This window comes from Trifolium pratense, linkage group LG2 (genome assembly GCF_020283565.1).
Source record: "Trifolium pratense cultivar HEN17-A07 linkage group LG2, ARS_RC_1.1, whole genome shotgun sequence".
NCBI lineage: Eukaryota > Viridiplantae > Streptophyta > Magnoliopsida > Fabales > Fabaceae > Trifolium > Trifolium pratense.
Genome location: NC_060060.1, coordinates 22345729 through 22368526, shown reverse-complemented (window position 1 = coordinate 22368526; position 22798 = coordinate 22345729). Strand labels below are relative to the sequence as shown.

The 22798-nt window shown below is 31.5% G+C and overlaps 3 protein-coding genes and 1 non-coding gene across 4 annotated transcripts; 1 reads left to right on the top strand and 3 right to left on the bottom strand.

The window, feature by feature from the left end:
- Positions 1-4888: 4888 nt before the first annotated feature.
- On the bottom strand, positions 4889-6279 carry LOC123910268 (glutathione S-transferase U17-like). The gene is made up of 2 exons (XM_045961356.1): positions 5873-6279; positions 4889-5490 (listed from the first exon to the last, which is right to left on the bottom strand). The coding sequence occupies exons 1-2, from the start codon at positions 6194-6196 to the stop codon at positions 5098-5100; spliced, it is 717 nt and encodes a 238-aa protein (XP_045817312.1). The 5' UTR covers positions 6197-6279; the 3' UTR covers positions 4889-5097.
- A 1091-nt stretch (positions 6280-7370) lies between these two features.
- TRNAG-GCC lies at positions 7371-7441 on the bottom strand. The gene has a single exon. It is a non-coding gene; the product is annotated as a tRNA-Gly (tRNA).
- Positions 7442-8471: 1030 nt separating this feature from the next.
- LOC123908495 (wall-associated receptor kinase-like 15) lies at positions 8472-9890 on the top strand. The gene is made up of 2 exons (XM_045959148.1): positions 8472-9358; positions 9638-9890. Exons 1-2 carry the CDS (start codon positions 8524-8526, stop codon positions 9691-9693), a joined length of 891 nt encoding a protein of 296 aa, XP_045815104.1. The 5' UTR covers positions 8472-8523; the 3' UTR covers positions 9694-9890.
- Positions 9891-13614: 3724 nt separating this feature from the next.
- LOC123909599 (hydroxyproline O-galactosyltransferase GALT6-like) lies at positions 13615-18056 on the bottom strand. Its single transcript, XM_045960465.1, has 7 exons — positions 17094-18056; positions 15849-16081; positions 15360-15650; positions 15149-15277; positions 14876-15049; positions 14346-14453; positions 13615-14148 (listed from the first exon to the last, which is right to left on the bottom strand). Exons 1-7 carry the CDS (start codon positions 17863-17865, stop codon positions 13939-13941), a joined length of 1917 nt encoding a protein of 638 aa, XP_045816421.1. The 5' UTR covers positions 17866-18056; the 3' UTR covers positions 13615-13938.
- Between the last annotated feature and the right edge of the window lie 4742 nt (positions 18057-22798).

Here is a 22798-nt window from a genome sequence, read left to right as displayed (position 1 = left end):
TAAGAATTAATTGCAAGTGGTACTCTCAATGCAATGATCAAACATTGGTGATAAGTCCTGTCAAACAATAGTCACCTTCGGGCATCCTATTATCCACATGGTAAATAACTTTATAATCACCACACATTTACCATCACAAGTATGCAGTTATCCGGTCAAGTTGTGCCTTGCTTCGGCCCGACGACAACTCACATGAATAATTTCACACTACATCTTTTGTAAGTTCAATTGAATCAAATCTACGCAACAGAGGTTACTTCGGCAACATGTTGTTTCAACCAACTCAATCGTCATTACTAGACAATTTAATAAATTAAAATGGGAAAGTTATTTAATTTACAAGGCACTACCCACAAAATGTAGGCCATTTTTCTTTATGACGTCGCTTGATAATCATAAGATTAAATGACATCCCTTATGTGAGAATAAAATCTCACTATTAAACAAACATTAGCATGAAATAAATTTGAAAAGCATGGAAAAAATTATTGTAGAAACTTAATAACAATAACCTCAAACATCATAATCATGCTATAGTCCAAATATTCAATTTTAAATCAAATAAAAATTACATCTTTATGTAGCAAAATACTGTCATGCTAGAACTAGTTCACATATATACTCAATGATTCTTTAAATCAATAAATAAAATTCTATAATTATTATTATTTTTTTTTTTTCTTAAACAAAAGGAAACAAAAAACTTCATAACTCTATATTTAAACAAATAATTATAGAATCTATATTTTCAAAAAATTTAAAGAATCGAAACCTTTAATTTTGTACATACCAGATTGGATCATAATATTTTGAGAATCACTGATAAGTGCTATATAAAGGTAAATGATCTTTCGTAAAGTATATAATAACCAAATATGTATGACAATTCTTTATTTACCTTCTTTCTCAAAATAAATATTGAATATAAAGATTCAGATAAGTTTAATTTTCAAATCACCAAAATAAACTCATTCAAAATAGTATAACAATATAAGAAATGTTATAAATATAGATTGAAAGATTTGATTTAAAAAACTAAAGTCACAAAAAAAAAAAAAAAAAAAATCAAATCAAATCAAATTTAAATCCTTACTTTTAGACAACAAACTTTATGAATAAGTCAAATTAAAAAATTTGGTTTGAACACCGAAATTAACCTAATCATTCCAAATAAACCTTATGCATCGATAAATCCGTATAAAAAATAAGTCTAGAATCCGAAGAGATGAAACAAAAATAAAAACACATATGTTCACTTAAACCAAAAGTAAATCTTTATATACGATGGACAATCATGTAACCATCTCTTAAATTTTAATCTAAACTTAAGTTTCAAACGACCAAATCTTTTATATTATATGCTTGTATACACAAGCAAACTCTAAACCCTAATTTGTTTTCTCTGTTTTCCCTCCATTTTATCTTGTAATTTTTATTAAAAAATAATACAATTTTGTCTTGACTAGGATTCGAACCCGCAACCCTTCAGTGCAAGGCAATATTTCCAACCACTATGGCAAGTATACCAATTGTGATTAAAATTATGTGCAATAATTGATAAGCACCATCAATTTTAAAAGTATATCATATCAAAATTATTGTTGACTATATTATTCATCACGAAATATTTTTATGTCTTTCCTGATCAATGATTTTTTTTCTACCGGATCATAAATTTAGAGAATAATTATCATGTGAGATTTGAAAAATTATTATCACGTGTGATTTGGAAAGTTATTATCAAATTCAATTATGCTAAATCAAATTTTTTTGCAATACAACCAAACACAACCATAGTCATGTCACTAATCACATTCATTATTTTGATTTTAACATTGTAAATTTAGTATTAACCGATGATCAATTGATACAATATGCACTAGCAGATATTGAGATGATTGTGGGAAGAGTTTAAAAGATTATTCTCCAATGCCTTGAGCAGACACATCATTAGTTCCTGATATACAAAATAGTTTAATACACGACGAATTGAATTATAACAGACAATCATTAGCTGAGGAACATGTTAGATTGATGTCAACTATGACTTCATAGCAACGTAAAGTATATGACACAATTATGACAATAGTTAACGAAAACAAACCTGGTGTGTTTTTTATTTATGGTTATGGCGGTACAGGGAAGACATTTATCTGGAGGGCCGTGTCAGCCGCATTACGCTCAAAATGTGAGATAGTTTTAACAGTTGCCTCAAGTGGGATCACTGCATTGCTTATACCTAGCGGTAGAACATCACATTCAAGGTTTTGTATTCCTCTAAATGTTGACGAGTTTTCAACATGTACCATAGTTCCTAAAAGCCCTTTGATGCTATTAATACAAAAAGCAAAGCTCATTATATGGGTGGGATGAAGCACCAATGATGAACAAACACTGTTTCGAAGCTGTTGATCGAACTTTAAAAGATATTCTCAAGTCTGTTGATGAAAAAAATAAACACATTCTCTTCGGTGGAAAAGTTGTTGTTTTTGGTGGAGATTTTAGACAAATTCTACCAATAATACCCAAAGGTACAAGGTCAGAAGTTGTTCATGCTACTATTAATTCTTCGGTTCTTTGGAATTTTTGTGAAGTTTTAACATTTAGTAAAAACATGAGGCTTCTCGGTGGTGCTTCGAGTGCAGACGTTGAACAAAGAAGATTGTTTTCTGAAAGGGTTTTGGGTGTTGGCGATGGAGAAATTGGAGATGACAACGACGATGATTTAGAACTTGACATTCCATCAGATTTATTGTTCCAAATTCAGGTGATCCTCTTGCTTCTATCGTTGAAAACACATATCCCCAACTTTTACAAAACATGAGATATAACACATTTCCAAAGTAGAGCTATACTAGCTCCTAAAAATTCAATAGTCGACACAATAAATGATTGTATGTTGGATTTAATTTCTGGTGAAGAAAAAACATATTTGAGTTATGATACTCCACTCACACAAAATGTAGACGGTCAAACAGTGGATGATGTTCATACTCCCGAATTTTTGAACACGATTTCTACGTCGGAACTTTCAAATCTCAAGTTGAGACTTAAAGTTGGAGTTCCAGTTATGCTATTAAGGAATTTGAATAAAAAATTAGGATTATGCAATGGAACAAGACTTATTATTACGAGATTGGGAAAATGTGCTCTTGAAGGAAAAATTATTTCAGGAAGTAATATTGGTGATCAGGTTTTCATACCTAGATTTTCTCTAACATCATCTGACGTGAGAATTCCTTTTAAATTTTAACGGAGACAGTTTCCTATAATGATTTCTTTTGCGATGATTATTAATAAGAGTCAGAGACAATCTTTAAAGCATGTTGGGATATATCTTCCGTCGCCAGTGTTTTCACATGGTTAGTTGTATGTTGCAATTTCAAGAGTTACTTCTTGAAAAGGATTAAAAATATTGATCATCGATGATAACGGTGAAGATACGACTAAGAATTCGAATGTGGTCTATAAGAAAATCTTCCGTAATATAACATAATTTTCTTTGTATGAATATTTATCCAAAGTTATTGGTGAACTATCGTTTAATGTTACTCAACGTTTTTCATATACCTTACATTATCGGAATTATCATATCTTATTTAATCATTATATAACTTACAACTAATCAGACCCGTGCACCGCACGGGTCGATGTTCTAGTTCTTTATACTGAACCAAATTCTTAAATCTTTATATTGAACCAAATTCTTTTGTTATATGAGAATGATAATTTGAATTAATTAATCCAAAAGATTAGGGCTTTATTTCCAAACCAAAAAAAAAAAAACAACAGTATGGAAACCGAAAACAGACTACTCATAAAAGTAGTGTAAAATAAAACACTACACTTAATCAAAAGATGTTTAATTCCCTGTTATCCAAACCAATTTCCAGTTTTATAACAAGACACAACAAAAATAAGGAATTGTCGATAAACAAAAAAATTCCCCAAATTTCAAACGGTTCACGCATAATTTACAGAACCAAAAACTTAAATCTTTATTTTGACCATTCCCGATAAATCAACTATGAAGACCCGCTCTGATACCAATTGAAAGGTTTTAATAATTAATTTACCAATTAATTACATACAAGTCATGCTCTTATACAAATAGTGCGGAAGCTAGAAAGAACAGAAGGAGCATGCATATAAAACAGGATCTACGACATGTTGATTTATGAAGAATTAGTATTAGGAATACCTGGATAGAAGAATCCATTAGATACTAACCGTCAGATGGAAGTAGAACAAACCGATCCTGAAACGTAAAGAGAGAGACAGACGACAAGTATCCGTTGGCTAGTGTGGTTCTTCCTCAACCGGTACTCCTTATGCCTTGAATTCTCTTCAGATGGGGAGAAGAGGTTATTTGCTTATGTATGGTATATTGGGGACCATAGCCTATATATAGTGTGATGACCCATTAGGGTTCCCATTATCCCGAAATGGGCCATCCTGACATCCACTCATATTGAGCCCATATCCTATTAATTAATTACTTAATTAATTATAAATATAAATCTAATTAGTCTTTTAACTTTGTTTGACCACTTAATCAATTAAGGCTCATAATCGATAAATAGCTAATATAATTATATAAAGATATTTGCTCACATAATATTATTAGAATATTATAAAATATTCTAAATGGAGAGAGATGTAGAGAAAAGAGACGTAGAGGATACAAATGTGTGGTGATATGAGCGGCTGTCAAATGTCAATACATTTTATTCAGATCAGGATAAAATCTGTTGTATATAACATTCATTGGATAGATGATTTTAAAAACAATCACCAATATTTATTTTTTAAAAAAAAGTTAAATTAGCATAGTAACATTTTATAGTCATGTTAATAGATAAGTTTAAGTAAATTGTTCGTAAACCAATTCAAGCGCAACCTAGGCGTATTATAATGCATCACTATGAAGACATAGTTCATAAGAATACAAGTTCATCACGATGCACAAAGCCACAAATGTCTCCGGTAAATAGCTCGATTGGTAAGCTGAGGGACAAGTTTTACGAACAAGGTACGAAAGACAACGGAATTAAACATAACAATGTCAAAACAAAAGTACTAATCTCACATATTCATTTACTTAGGAGGAGCGGCGTCGGCAGCAGCAGCAGCAGCCAATCTTTGTGCCAGAGCTATGGCATACTCAACAAGCTTATCAGTTTCTGGTAAAATTCCTTTCACAGCTGGATGAGCTGAAAAAGCCTCAGCCCATTTCACCAAACCAGGATTCTTAGCTTCATCAAACTTTTTAGTTCCTGTGAATTTCTCTTTGACCCTTAACCAACTCAAATAGCATCCAAAAGCAACATCAATAAATCCAATATTTTCTCCTCCAAAAAACTCCTTTCCTTCACTCAACTCGTTGAACACTTCTTCCAACTTCAAAAGCACTTCTTCTAGTTCCTCAAAATATTTCTTCTTTGACTCATCATCTTGAGCAAATAAGCCAAATCTCAAGGAATTAAAGAACTACAATCCCAATTGCAAAAAATACACCAAAAACATAGACAATTAAACAATGAATATATATCTTATGATAAAATTTCATCACACCTCATACAAAATTTATTCATAAAATGAAAGTTAATTAATTATGCTGTTTTTCTTTATAGAATCATGAATCTAAAGATTACTTTTTGATAAACATTTTATTTCCTTTCAATCTTTTGTTTTTACTAAAAAATAATTCAATTTTGTAGACTTAAAATTGAACATTTTTCAACTAATGGGTTTGGTTTAGCGATAAAAAGACAGGTTTGGTTATGGGTTCGAGCTCCGCTAAATATTAAAGACCAAAGATAAAAAAATATATAAAAATTTCATAGAAGAAATAGGAGTCTAAAATTAATACCTTGTCATCAATGTAAGAAACCCAAAATCTAGCAATGGCTTTGTCATAAGCATTTGAAGGAAGGATTGAAGAAGTACCATTATTTTTCCAAACTTCATCAATATATTGAACTATGATTGCAGACTCACAAATGGTTTTTTCTCCATGAATGAGAACTGGGATTTTTTTGTATGTGGGGTTGGATTGAAGAAGCAAATCACTTTTGGGGTTCAAATTTTCTACAATGTTCTCATAATCCAAACCTTTGATGCTAAGAGCAATTTGTACCCTACAAGCAAATGGACTGAACCAACCACCCAAAAGCTTCAAGTCATTTGTAGCCATCTCTAAAGAAAGGAGAATGCTATAGTACAGTTCTATGATGGCTATTATGTCCTTATATATACACGGAGAGATAATAAATTTGTGGTATGAACTTAACTACTCTATGATTCTTATATCTAAGTAAAGATTTTTATTAAGTACATTGAATAATTAATGTATATACATTAGATATTCAGATAAATTCTAATATGGACCACTTGATCTCTATGGTGGACCAGTCATGAATAACATTATAACGAATACGAATTTTACAAAATTCACCGTTGGATTGAAAGTTTATATCATATAGATCATCCATAGAAAAATTTATAAAAATTGAAAATAATTAGATATGTTATTGAGACACATCAAGATTAACAGTTTATTAAATAACGTAAATCTTGATGGGTCTCAATAACATATCAAATGATTTTCAAAAAAAATTAAAAAAATTATGTATGATCTATACGATATAAATTTTCAATCCAACAGTGAATTTCGTAAAATTCATATTCGGTAGATCACTTGTCCACGATGGACCACTTAACATTAGCCTAGATATTCAACGAATTTGAAACAAGAACTTTTGTTTATGTGAGAACGGAAGAAGTATTATTTTTACTCCTTTTAGTGTTTGCATTTGACTTTTACAACTTTTTTTAAGTTTTTTTTTTTTTTTTGAAGCAGCAACTTTTTTTAAGTTGAAAATTTGCCAAAATGTCAAAAAAAAAATAGTATTATTTTTTTAAAAAAATCAGCAAAATTTTATTAAGTGGTGGCAAATGCACAAGTACAAAAGACCACACAAAGGCCAAAAAAAGACCGACACATCGTACAAAAAAACACATAATAACTCTTGAATATTATTGGTAGCTTATATTATAAGAATGATCTATATGATATAAACTTTCTATCCGATGGTGAATTTTGTAAAATTCGTTATAGGGTTATTGATAAGTGGTGCCAATAAACTTCCTAGCCAATAAGCTACTTTAAAAAAAATGTTTTTTCTTAAATATCTTCATGTTTAAATAATACTTTCATGTTATTTCTAATAATAGCAACAGTAATGGGACTACACTCTGGTAAGTTTAGCTACTTATGAGCCCAATAGAATTTGGCTAAATGTACCCCCCCCCCCCCACCTGCATCGATTTCAATAAGAACGTAAATGGAACAAAATAATTGCAAAAATTGCACCAGCCGGGAATCGAACCCGGGTCTGTACCGTGGCAGGGTACTATTCTACCACTAGACCACTGGTGCTTTCTGTTAATGTTGTAAGAACATTTGTTATATATATTGCAGATACTATACCAGTTTCTGGTAGAAAACAGCAAATATGAAATTTTTTACATTGTAGTAAATAATGTGAAAATGTATAATTATAAATGTAGATGAATATATTCTCTTTTTAAAGTTATTTGCGTTTTAAATATTCTTCCTTCCACCAACTTTTGTCCAAATGGCTGAAGTGGATGATAATGAGATAATAATAACAAAGAAAATTATAGGGATTGGAGAAAAAGTAGAAATATAATCATTACAATATTATTCTACTCATATGATATGATCTTTAAGTTTTAATTATTCCCTTTTACTTGTTATATGCAGCTAGTGTGCCTGGACTGGACTCACTATTAGCCTTCAAAAAGCACAAACGAATGGCAACCCTTGTTTTGGGGACTCAAGAAAATATTAACTATATTAACATTTAACAATTATTAATTTCAATTCCTAAAATATTGCATTGTAAGAATAAAGAATATTAGAAGGACTATATTGTTCTAACAATTTTGATAATATTCACGTATGTAAACACGCGGTTAATACAAAGGGTGAGCTGCCCTAGAGAGTTCTAGAGCACTCAAAAGAATGATCATTACACTATACTGTTTTTGACCTTGAATGAATCTTGTGTTTACATACGTGAACATTGACGCCCACCGTGAGGGCATCCATACTATCACCGAAAATTCTAAGTATCATCTACCTCCTCCGAGATTGATTTATGTTTTCAAACAAGAACACATGTCAAATTAGAATTCTACTATGGAACTTATAAAAGAGCAAAGATGAGGCCTTATGGAATCTAACCATCTAAGCAATTTAACACCAATGATAGAAAGCATAAATGAAAAAGCCTAACATTACATCAAAAATAAAAAGTAAATCAAAAAGCCTAAAGCATATAATCAAAAGCATTAAACAAATCCCAACATTTAAAAAAATGAAAGTTCCTTATTGTTTCCATTTTATTCTAACATTTCAATATATAAGTTAACACCAACACCAAAACTTGTTACCTTTTCCACATACAACATCTTGCCCTCATTCTAAGTCACAAAATGAAGTTTAGCTTCCCTTCACTTCCTCTTCTAACCATTTTCCTTTTCCTACTTCCTTCTTCAATACAATCTCAAATGTGCCTAAGAAACTGTGGCAAAGAAACTCTCAAGTACCCTTTCGGTAGCGGCCCCGGTTGCGGCGACCCTCGCTTCCTGCCACATATAACTTGTAATCAACAAAAACTCACATTCACAACACACACAGGTTCCTACCCTATAACCTCAATTGACTATTCCAATCAAGTCATGTACATTTCAGATCCTACCATGTCAACATGTTCTTGTACTTTGCCTAGCAAAGGTTTCGGCTTAGATTGGAACGCGCCTTTTACTTTCGACGATAGCACCATATTCGCTTTAGTAGATTGTTCGATGAACTCATCATCGATATGCAAAACAAGAAGTTATGATGATGGAAGTAATTCTAAGCTTCAATGTGATCAAAATACCCAAATTTGTGATGTTATGCATTCTTGTAGGCCAAGTAGTATTAACATTAATCTTCCGATTTCGACATGTTGTGTTTATACACCGGTTAATCTTGGTCCATCATTTGATATGGATCTTGATAAGCTTCAATGCAGTTCTTATACAGGTTTTTACAATTACAATGATCAACAAGTTGATCCTCAAAAGTGGAACTATGGAATAGCTCTTAAGTATAAGTTTAGTGTCACAAATGATTATCCTAGCTCATGTGACGCATGTGAAAAGAGTTATGGATTTTGTGGTTATAGTGAAGTTTATAATTCATTTCTATGCAATTGTCCTAATGGAATTAACACCACAACGGATTGTTTCTTCACATCATCTTATAATCATGGTTTTAGAAATGGTAAGCAAAATTATCCCCTTTTTTAGTTGTCAATTGGAACATATTTTAACACATATACTTCATATTAAAAATGTGTCCGATGTCTGACAAGTATTGGTATCAAACATTAATATAACACCAGTATATCTCGTCATATCTAATTAATTTCTTTTTTTTTTTCCTCTTAAATTATTATGGATGTCTATGTGTCAGTATTAGTGTCATATCTAATTATTTGTGTATAAATTGCAATCCATCTTTTCATTCATATTTAATGACTTTTTTAATCTCTATTTTCAGGGGTTGCATGGTTGATTAATGTTGTGGCATGGTCTTTGGTTAGGCTTATCTTGTAAGGTTTGGATGGTAATTACTTCATCAACCAGGATCATGAACCAAGAATGTGAAGGGTTTCATAGTTTTGAGTATATGGAATTTTCATGGATTGGAAGGGGGAGATTATGTATGACTTATAGATTAAGAAAATTAGGCCATTCATTTCTTGTGTCCTATGGTGGAAAATGTGTGCACATGCAATTTGTTATTATTGACATATTTGAATCTCCTACGTTTTTTATTTTGAGTCGTGTACTTCTGATTTATTTTACTTATAATTATAGAGACTATTCTCTCAAATCATATATTACTACATAAATGACAAAATTTTCCTTCAAAATTTATGTTATATTTGGATTGGCGTTGAATGGATCTTTCTCGCATTTCAATGTGTATATTCTGCCGTAATATTACGAAGCTAATATTTGGACCTTCATTCCAAACATGCATTTTTTGTCCATCCACCACTAGCATAAATAGACACATAACCTATGTTCGTTCTTTCGACGAAATGAGATGGAATGACATTAAACGCACATTTATTTTTAAAGTGACATTTTATAACTTCTAAAGTACTAGTATATTTTTATGGTGGAAGTGCTTTGAATTATGCGAAATAGTTATTAAACGCAAAACCAAACATATTTATAATTTTTAAGGAAAAAAAAATTTACCATTAAAAAAAATTGTGATAACTTTATCTCTATCTAATCTTAAATGAAAATTTAGCAAAGTTCAGCTAGAAGCATCCATAAAATAGTAAGGGATGCAGAATTAGGTTCCAAGTCTATGGTCTTTAACTCTTTTCATATCCACTAAGAAGCATCTCTACCTTTGTCTATCACCTTTTTTCTTTCTACTTTATACCTAAGCCTACAAATTTATTCTCACAATGGCTTGAAGTTTCATCTGGAAAGCACCATTTGCTTATCTCACACTGGCTAGCAACTATTCTGAATGATATAATGCTTTTCCCAAAAGAAGGAAAAATTGATATTATTGATAAAAAAAATATTTTTAATTTGGCAACAAATTAACATGAATTAGTGGAATGAATGTTGAATTCGGATGTGGGGAAGATGGAGAGGGAAGAATGTGGAGAAGAAACTTCTTTTTTTTTTTATAAACGTGGAGAAGAAACTTGTTTCAATGAAAAGAGAAATTATCAGGAGAATGCATTATGCATGTAACTATGGAGTTGTTGTCTAACGTTTTTTGCGAGAAAATATGAAAGATATTTGGTCTTGGAATCATAATTCGAGAGAATGTTAATTTGGTCGAAGCAATTTATCATGCGAGAAAGATAATCAATTCTAAGATTATGATGAAGGAAATCCAATATGCATAAAAATTTAGTTTTTAACTAACTAGTATAAAACTTGTGTTAATGTGACAACATTAACAAATGACGATGTCACTTAACACATTAACACCTCTAACATAGTTACTTATGCATTTTAACTAACATTAAATGATTTGGAGAATGATACGGTTATAAACAATTTAATATGGAGAGACATCAAATTACACTGATGTAATATTTGAATAATATTATATCGTTCAATAATATTTTAACGAATTTAAAACCCAAAATAATAGTCCACTTTAAATTTTTTCTACAAACCTATTCTATGCAACGAATCAAACCAATTAAAAAAAGAGTGTTCATAACACTCTTCTTTAGGAGAATATATGACTTCATTAAAGACAATTTTGAAGGTCAAAATGAAACTCAACTCCAATTAAAACTATTAAAGGTGGATAGTACTATTCGTATTAGTATTAAGGAACGAAATACAAATTCAATTGGAAAATAATAAGCATTAAGCACGGCATGATATATAAAGTTTTGTTACATGCTTGCATGTTGTCAAACTTCATGCATCTTTCAATGCATCAAAAATTCATGTATCTTTAATTCAATACATCAAAAATGCAAAACGGTATTTTTTTCCCTATATTTATGTGACTTTATATTTATCAACTAGTTTTCTTCGGAATTTTTTTTTATCATTTGATATTTATAAAGTCACATAAATTTATTTTTTAAAATTATTATTTAAAATAAGTTGTCAAATAATTTTATGGATAAAAATTTATTATAAAAAAAATTATGGATAAAAATGTATCCCTTAAAATGAATAATTATCTCTAACAATTTTTTTTTCCTTTTCCTTTCAAAAACAGATAGAACATTTCATTCAATAAAACAAAGCAAACCCAAAGCACAAGTTGTGCAAAGTAGAAACATAGGAAGATACAATTAGTCCGGTGTCTATCCAATGAACAAAACAACCAAGCATTATACAAACTTATAAAGGTTTTTTTTTTTTTTTTATAGACGAAATGACAAAGTCATTAAAATCTCACACACATAAAGTGGAGTGACAGGGGTTCGAACCCCGGTTCTGACGTCCAACGCTAGCAATTTCGACATTTCTACCAATTGAGCTAGGATTTATGGACATAAAAACCTTTTGTCTTCTATCTATTTCTTGCGTGCCCTACACATTTTCGTTTTTATCCTTCCGCTTATAAAAATGAGAAATTTTTAAAAAATATCATCTGCTGCTTAAATAAATAAAAAAATTTGATAGGGTGTTTTGGGGTATATCAGCTACCTAATTAGTGGACAAGGATATTTTTGTAAATTCGTAAGACGTGCGAAAAAATGTGTAAGGTGGCAAAAAAATTCTCAATATAAAATTATGCATGCACCAAAACATTTTGCGAACAAAATCCAAAAACTTAATTCAACACATAATAAACGCGAGATTCTTTAAAATAAATGGTCTTTTTTTTTATTTAATTTGAAAGAAAATAAATAAAAAGAATAAAATAGTTTTTTACGCCAACAAAGTATATCCCATATAGTTTATCGTTCGGAAGAATCCGAGTTCAATTTCTAGTGGAAACAATTGTTTACTAAACTTTATTTACCTCACTGTCGAACTCTAAATTACTAGAATTCTATTTATCTAATTCCGAGAGTTAATACCAAAAGTCCAAAAAATAACTCCTCTAACTTACGTAAATTACAAGTAAAAGGGAATCAAAGATTGGTTAGTCAACTTTCTTCAAACCTAACTTTTGTTTATAACATACAATGCGTGAGTGCTACGAGTATTTATTTTCAAATAAAAACAATATAGTCAACATCAATTTTCTCTAAAAATAAAATAAAAAATTTTGGAATTTTTTATTCCAAGACTTCCACCGAGTATGACTTTCTTTTTTCGCACCTTTCCTTTTCCCTCGTTTTGAACTTTTCAAGAAGAATTTATTTCTTATATATGTCCAATTAGATCTATTATTCATTTTATTTTTTTGGTAGGAATTAGATCTATTATTTAAATATAATATATCCTAATTTTTTTTACGGTAAAATTTTTTTATAATACCAAGAAATATATATCTAAATAGTAAAAAACAACTGATAGTTTGTTTTTTACTATTTAGATATCTAAATAGTAAAAACTCCTGACCACCTGTCTATGGGTTCAAAACCTCGAACCATTTGGACCAAATTATTCTTGGTTGAGACATTTTTATTTTAAATCTACAACCGATAAATTGATAGTAATTTTAGCGATTGTGACATAGAACGTAAGTTGTAACTTATACAACCGATAGGATGAGGATACTCTCCATTGTGGTTTTCACCGGAGGGAGTCTAGTTGAGATCCTGATCATTCGGTGTTTCTTTTTATTACATAACCAATTGCAACAAAAACAAATGGACGGCTGAGATCTAAGTGGAGGCAATTTCGACGGGAGATGATTCTGTCTCACAATGAATACATTCATATGAACTTTGCAATTTGTAACTTAACTTTATCATGTACCAATATCATGAACTTCTAGGTTCAAAAATTTTGGTATAACAAGACTTGACTCTTCATTCAAAAGCAACTTAAAATATATCAAAGATCATATAAAAATGAAGTCGAAAAAGAAAATTAATTTTATTCCACTTTTACCCCGGTTTACTCTACAGTCTACACTACAAATTTACAAACCATCGGTTTGTTCCTTCAACGACCGCTGTAGTAGCCAACTTTCACTCTCCCCCTCTCCCTTCCTCAATATATATAACATGCCTATGCTATCTATTCTATTCTTTTAGGTGAGAGTATGGTTCAAATAAGGGCGAAAACAACGAACCGATATGTTGAGCCAAAACCCCTTCCGAAGAAGGCGTATTTACATAAATAAACATTATTGGGACAGTTTAACTTTTCCTAGCTGTGGTTCTTCTATATTTGTCATCTCATGTTGCAACAAAGTGGTTTACCTTGATGTTGCAATTTATCCCACATGCATGTCATTTGTCTCGGAGATTGGTAATGCGCAGTGTAGTAATCTTCAATGCATCCGAATTGGCAGAACTTAAAGCTGTGTACATACTCCACTTCTCTTGAGCTGTTGAATTGCTCTACCCACATTCCCATGCTCACATCTTCCATTTTAAATAACTGCATCAAATCAAAGTCGGTTAACAATGTAATTTGTTACAAATTTAAAGGACAATCAGTTACAAACGTTAAACTTAAAGGGCCCTTGAATGCATTTGGCCAATAAAAAACTCGAAAAGTGATTTTTTTTTAAAACAAAAAAACTGTAACAGAATCCAAATGAGAGACTGGAAAAAAAAAATAATTTGCATACGTACTTTTAATTTTTGCCGTTCAAATTCAGATACAATGAACCGAGCAATGTCAGATGAGACGATGTAACCCGGACCATTAGCGTAGGTAGGATACTCATCCTCTACCCATTCCTGAAAGTTACACATGGTAAATGTCATAAATATCATTGCATAGAATTTCCAAAATCTGGTGGAACTTCGCCCTATTCAATTGAGGCCGAAAAACCAGACATGCACCATGTAAGAACTGATAAAAGCAACTATTTCAAGAGTTAGGATCTAACGGCATATTTATATCAAACTTTATGATACACCATTAGATTAAATAAAATCAGCGGTTGATATTTGGTGTTAAAATTTAGATTGACACCTGGTGTCAATGGATCCTGACTCCTATTTCAAACTCAGGTTCCGCACAATGTGTACCAAAAGCCAACTACAAATAGGCTTATAACATAAGTGATAATCATCAAGTGTTTATGTATATGTTATTTATCTAACAAAAGATAGAATAACCACTATGCGGCGCAGAAAAACCAAAAGAAAAGTTATACCTCGTAAGTTACAGCCCATTTTCCGTTGCGAAGAGGCTTGTGGTGGTAATTCATATTTCCCATATAAAGGCTTTTACCACTTTGAACTTGTCTTGCTTCGCTTATGACAGAATCCACTCTAACAAATGTGTCATCATCACACTTCATGATATACTTAGCAGCCACCGTGCGAATCTGCAAAGAACCGTGTTCATAAAAAACACAATAATATAGCAACTTAACAACGTATACAAAATGCAAATAAGCAACATTTTTCCCTCTCCGGTCACTTACCCCGTATTCACATATAGCTATGGTCTTCAAAACAACAAGGTCATAATGATCCATGTACGGAACTATAATAATATCACCAAAATACTCGGCTTCTTTCTTTATTTCCACATTTATATCTTTCCTTCCATGCTATCATATGAGAAACGGAAAAATAGTAAGATCAAAACAGTGTGTAAACTATTTGTGGAAGATAAGATGCAGCTACTCTTACCAATGCTACGAAAAACCGAGCGACAACATGTGAGGATTTGATTAGCTTATGTTGCATCCACGACTTTCTCACTGCCATACGTTCGGCAAAATGGTTGCCAGCGGAAAGGATACCAATGAAAAGCTCTACATTCACACCGAGCATAGGTGGAGCCTTCCACTGAGGAAGCAATTCAAGATGCATCTGCGGAGCAAAGCTAGGATGTGATGTAGGTAATGAAGCAGCATATATATTGTGCACGTCGACGTCCCCGTTTATGGATAGTCCAGTAGCATCCTCAAGAGCAAAGCCCTGCAAAATGTGAATATAACTTTAACACTTAAAGACATTCATGTATCCATACAACAGGAGATATAACTGTTATTTGAATATCAAAATACAGACATTGAATATCAAGATGCACACAAAAACCAAAAGGATGCCGTATTTGACATCAAAGTTTCGATGCAAAAAAATCATTTCTCTATCATATATAATCAGTGAACTCACTGTGCGATACGGAAAGGACGTCACGTGCCTCCCATCCACAGTAACATGGTAACCTTCCAAGCCAGCACTTATGGTGAGAACAAATAATTTCCCCTCAGCAAAAGGATATGGCCAGTCTATGGGCACAACCTTTTTTCGCCCCATCAGTCTGTTCAACCACCATGTCGCCTTCCACTCTTCCGATCGATTATCATCATCGTGAATCCATTTCTCACATTTCACCTGTCCATCAACTTCATAACATCACAATAATCAGAAAATAAATTAGTTTCCCCTGTACTCGCAAAAAAAGAGAGTGAAAAGAATCAGCAAATACTAGTTTACACTATCCTCCAATGATTCGAGTCTTTTGGAAAGTTGGCCTTTCAAGATTTAATTTATGAAAGTCAACAATTACAACCACACCAGATATTTTCTCACTAGATGGAGTCAGCTAAATGTATCAATCGGTGCCATAAATCCCTGTCACAGATTTGGCTACATACATGGATCAATCTATGTCATAAATCCCTACTACTTATTACCGCAAAATGCCACATAATTGTTTGACATGCAACTCTCGTTAGTCACCTCACCGTCAATGTCAATGTCAATGTCAATGTCCATGTCTATCTCTAGCTATTGGACTATTCTTCATTTGATCAGTAGTTCTTCATAGCGGTTAAGCATTTTCCACACATCCCCTAACCGCCTAAGACAGTCCTCTTATATTTTTTTTACAATGAGGGCCACACCAATTTTATCTATAATGATTGTATAGTAATTTTGTCTTCATTGAGATACATGATACTCATAGTTTGATCAAAACTATATACCCTTTTTCTTTTTCCCAACACAACGCACAAAAACACCAAAGTTAATTGTAGAAAACACTGCAGATTGCAAAAAGAATTCCCACTCCCCAATGTCAGTACAATCTATGTAGCAATGATACTTCATATTAAAGGCGTGTCTGATGTCCGACACATCTCAATATCCGGCACCAACCAACACCAGCAAATGCAGTTACATTCAATTATTCCACTTTCTCAAATTATTATCGGTGTCAATGTCGTGTCAGTGCTTCGTAGATTACAATAAAAAACTGCAAAGTCCAAAATAAACTCCCTACCCCCATTAATCAAACAACACAAAATCAATGCAAACAATATCCAAAGAAACCCTTTATCCTAAATTCAATAAAAAATCCAAACACAAACAAGTAATAATCATACATGCATAATAAAAATTACATTTTTACTTTACCAGTTTCCTCATCAGCTCTAGACTTCCATCCCTCACACCTAAGGGCAGTCCCCCATTGCATCCTATAACAAGTATTCTGTTCAATAACAGGCTTCCCACTCCAATCCCCTTTAAGCCTAGGATTAAAATGCAATATCCTAGGTGGTTCTTCATTATCAACAGCTTTCAAACCTTGTAACTCCATCATAAACTGCGAAACCAAAACCGCTTCATCGCGATCTTGAACAACCCCAATCTTTGAATCACTCTCACCATGAGCCCAACGTGGTGTCCCAACAACAGTAACATGAGACCAAAGTGTCAACCCACAAGGCAAAACCATAACCCCTTTCAACTTTTCCCTAAACTCAAACCCAGAAACTGAAACTGAATTTAGACAAGAATCTGAACCGTTTTCAACCTTAGAAGTTAAAAAGCTTTTAACTTTACCACTTTCAACTTCTTCCCATAATTTCTTCCCTGAAATGTAAGCATGTTTTGCTACCTTGTGAAGCTCTGATACACCTTCAAAGCTCTTGTTGAAGCTCAAGGTTGAAACTTTCTTCAATGGTAGCCTAAAGGGTCGAATTTTTTGTTGGTTTTGTTCTGCCAAAAGTGGCATTGCGTCGGTGAGAAAACCAATAGCAACAGTTTCTGAACCAAAACCTGCTTTGAAAGCTAAGGGTATTTCAAAGCTCATGAAAAGCATATAGAGAATCATCATCACCATGAAAATTTGAATCAGTGTGAGTCTATTGGGGAGTGTGAACAGTTCAAGCTTTACCTTCTTCATCTTTTTGGTGTTTTTGTAGCAAAAAATGGTAGCAAAAATGGAAGGAAAAAGATGGAGATTTTGAAGAATGGAATGATGGGTTTGTCTTGGTTGAAGAATTGTTGAAAATTGGAATTTGGGGAAGGTTGTGAAAAAGTTTCTTGTTGCAGTCACATGAATAAATATAAATTTAGAGAGACAAGAAAGAGAATGAAAATGAAAGATTTTGATGTGGGTTTCTTATTGTAAAAACAATAACTTTGATATTTATTAATTAATTCCTCTAATTTTTTTATATAGAAGAAAACTTATATTTTTATGTTTATTATAAAAATAATGCATTTAGACTATTTTTTTTTTACGAAATGTATTTAGACTATATTATTGTTTAAATACATCAATTTTATAATAAATTTAGAAAGAAAAAAAAATTATGTATAAGATCAGGGTATTTTAAAATATTTATTTAATTATTTAAAATATTTTTATAGTCAAGAAAATTGCAACAAATTTCCATAAAATAAAAAAGAAAAAGACAGAAAAGTGTAACTGAAATTTAAGATTAGTCAATTATTGTAAAAAGAAAGTCAGCCAAAAGAAATGAAAAAATATTTTCTATCCAAATAAAATATATCGATAATAATCAAATATACAAAATTAATTTTATATAGATTTAAAAAAATATTTCCTCCTTTGTGCTTATCATTAAAAAAATATTTTATTAAGCCAAAAACCAACTACAACCCCTTCTCCTCACACTTAAAACCAACTATGAGATGTTTAGACAAACAACAGCACCACTGATGACAATCAAAACTTTTTTTTTTTTCTAGATTTAAGCCACATCCAAGAGACCATTTTAATACTTCCCACCGGTTGATCCTTAAACAAAGCCTTAACCGTAAAACTACGATTATTGCGTTCCTTCCAAACAAACAAACAATACATCGCCCAAATCAAATAAAGAACATCTCTATATCCTCCAAATTGAATAGCGTGAGCAATGACCTCACGACGAGGGATAAGAGAGAAGTCTAGCCAACGAGTCATCTGATACCAAACAGCCCCAAAGATGTCACAATCAAAAAACAAATGTGAGGGAGTTTCCTCCTTACCACAAGCGCCTGATGACTATTTTGCAAGTGTACAAAATCATTAAAGTAGTAAAGTAAATAAGATTGTCTCCATAGAAATAGTGTGTGCAACAATTCAATTATCACTGAATTAGGATTAAATCAATAGATTTGAGGGTTTCAAGTTTGTTGGAATTAAAAGCATAAAAGAAACAATTAAAGATAAAGTTTGTTTGAAATCAAGATGAAAAGAACAGATGGGTTGTTTCGAATCCCTTCCTTTTCACTACTTGGTAACCTGTTATTATATTTCACAATTCAAATTAAATCTGGTTCATCACGAAGAATTAACCCCTAAATAGTAATAATCACTCTCGTGTCTTATTACCCTATTCACTAATAACACCCTCCCTAATCCCTTAGGTGAGTTGAGAAATTATGAAAGCATTAAAGATGCACGTTAATTCAAAAATCACAATCCGCAAGTTACATACCCCTGCAATAACCCTTTTGGTTGAATAATTATCATCAGTTCGGATATCAAAAGGTAGGGTCAGTACTCATTCGATATCTAGATCAATTTCATGAATACGTATACTAATGAAAAACATTAAACATAGATGATTATTAAATAATTAATAAAGACGGAATTGCAATAATATAATAGCCAATTACATGGATCAAGTAGTTCTAGAGAAGTTCATCTACTCAACCTAACCTAAAAAATTTAGTTACTCGTAAACATAATTATAACAAGAGTTAGAGAATTACACATACAAAATAACCTCGTTAAAGCGCAATGAAAACTACTCCCAATGGTGAGAGATTGCTTCCCCGGAGAGCCTTGCTCTCCTTCCTTCTAGCTCCTCCACTTGCTTGTAGCTTTGTGTGTTGAGAGCTATCAAATAGTGGTGATGAAGGGATCTATTTATAGCAAATTCTTGGACTTGAGCTTTTTCCATCGTGCCACGATGCATATGCATCGTGACACGATGTCTCACATAGCATCATCGTCACACGATGGCTTCTATCATGGCACGATGGGTTCTGACTTTTTTCCCATAAATATTGCAAATTTTCTTCAAATAAATAACGCTCCATCGTGGCACGATGTATTTGCTGATTTTTTTTTTTTTAATTTTTCCTCATTTTTGTGTAATTTCTTATACTCTTGCTTATTGGTCAAGTAACTTCATTTCTTAGATATTTTCCATGCTTTGTCTATCAAAAGACTACTAAAATTACTAAACAAAAAAAAACTAAAAACTATCTAAAAACATCATATAAATTCTTGTCACATCACAACCCCAAACTTAATTGTTGTTGGTCTTAAGTAACATGTCTGTCAAACAAAATCGTTAGTGAGTTAACAAATAAACTTAAATGATAGGAATTTCACAACCTTTGTCTTTTGTCGGTAATGATACCACTGTTCTTCAATTCAACGATCATGCTCAATCAACACTTGGCCCAATAGACATCAATAATAGCAAGCCAACATGTGTTCCACGAGATACCACAATTCAACTTTTTCTCTCTCGCACAATTTCGCTCAATTTTAAATAGGGTGTTCACTCAATCAACATGTAACATGTCATTTTATCATAGGCTTGAAAGAATTTATTAGAATTTGAGAGGCCTATACTCAACCACAAAAGCTAGCTTGAGAGTTGAGGTTTGCACTACACTTATAAAGGCTATCTTTACCATATCTCTAGCCAATGTGGGACTTCTAACACACCCCCTCACGTCCAGAACTGAACAAGCTGGAACGTGGGATCAACAACAACGGGTGGCCCAAATATGGGAGGTCTCCACAACAAACAACAAATGGATCTAGGATAGGCTCTGATACCATATTAGAATTTGAGAGGCCTATACTCAACCACAAAAGCTAGCTTGAGAGTTGAGGTTTGCACTACACTTATAAAGGCTATCTTTACCATATCTCTAGCCAATGTGAGACTTCTAACAGAATTCAAAGCAACCAATCAAAATTAAAACAAAACAGCATTTTTGAGGTCTTCAAGAATTATAACGTGACTTAGGTAAATGAGAAATATTTTTGAAAAAATAGACTAAAAATTGGAGGTAGGTGTCCACTACTCTTTTTTAAGTGTAGGTTAGTGGTCTAGTTAACTTATGGGACTGAATTTCTTGTGGGAGTTTGAATCCTCCAATCTACTACAATTTTTAGGTGCTATATCGGTGGTAAAACTTTTGTTATAGATTATGTTAATTTTTTGGTTTTGTACTCTCTTATTGCACTGCTTAGTCCATACACTCTTTTTTTTTTTTTTTTATTATAATCTAAGTTTTTTTTAAAAAAATTAATAAATAAATTATCTTTAATTTTTTTTAGAAAAATAGTCATTCTACCTTCTCTTAGAAAGGATTTTTTTTTTCTTGGACTACCTTTTTCCATGAAAAGACTTGGGGAGATATAGTTGATTTTGTTGTGGTTTCAAAATTTCTTTTTGTGGGATAGCCGCTAAGAAGACATGTGGTGGTGTGGTGCATGGCAAACCTCATTCTCCAATTGCCAAATGGGTCGGTGGCCAATTTTTTTATTCTTTCTTTTTAAAGGAGTATAGTTTCTTGTTGCAGCATACAATATGACACCTAATAAAACCAGATAAATGATTTTTTTTACGCAAGATAAATGATGTTTATACATCAAAATTTTGTTGTCAAAGTAATATATTTTTTATTCAATAAATATAAAAAAGAACTTTTATTTATAACAGCGACAATAGCAATATAGCATGTTGTTTAGTGTTTTTTTTTTTTTTTGTGTATTTTCTAAAATGTATTAAAAAGATAAGAGATAAAGACATACATAACTAATAAAAATATATCTAATTACTTTATTTCATGGTCAAGTAATTTCTAGTGGCTAAAAAATTACTTTTAAGTTAAACAAATAAATGTATTTAAATTTAGGATGCTAACATATATCCTAAGTACATGTTAATAAACTTAAAAATAAAAACTTTGTATTTTTTTTTTTTAGAATAAAATAATTAAATATAAGTGAAACTCCACTTTGATTTTTTGGCCTCCGCGTGCCAAAAACTTTGTATTGAGAAAAACAAAATTTTGATTTTAAAAAAATTAAATTGTAAAACTTTTAAAACTAATTTTCTACTATATATTAAACATCTTAACATGTGTTCTAAAAATAAATATGTTAGCTTTCTCCTTAAATTTATATCATGATTTTTATATATTATATTATATATAATGTTTATTCCAATTGAGTTTTGTTGTATTGTAATAATAAAAAAAGATTACCTCGAACTAATAATATCAGAGAATATTAATTATTTGACATAGAAGAAGTGGAAATGTATGATTGAAAAGAAGACTTGATCAAAGATGGAAAAAAATGTATGGTTTTGTTTGTTTTTGAATTTGAAGAATGATGATGATGACTTACTTGATTTTGATGGGGGAGGCGTGGGTCGTTGTGGTCTCCTTCCTAATGACTTACTTGGTTAATAGACTATTCAATTTAGTGGTCCTATTCATCAAGCCTTCTAAACTACTTGTTGGATATTTTATAGCATAGTGGCATCAAACCTTTACTTTCATCTAAAGGTCAAGGGTTCAACACTTATTTGTACCACTTTTCTAAGCAATGTGGGACTTAACCACTCACACTTGCCACAACACTACTAACATCCAATAAAGTGCATTTTTCATTCTACATAACAAAAATCAATTTTAAATGAGTTTCATTTTATTTTTATAAAATTGATTTTACTAAAAATGAGTTAAACATAATTAAAGTAGTAGTTTATGTTTGAAGGTATACATTTAATCCTAAACTATTAAAATTAACTAAAATGTTTCTAAACTATTTTTTTTTCCAACTATTT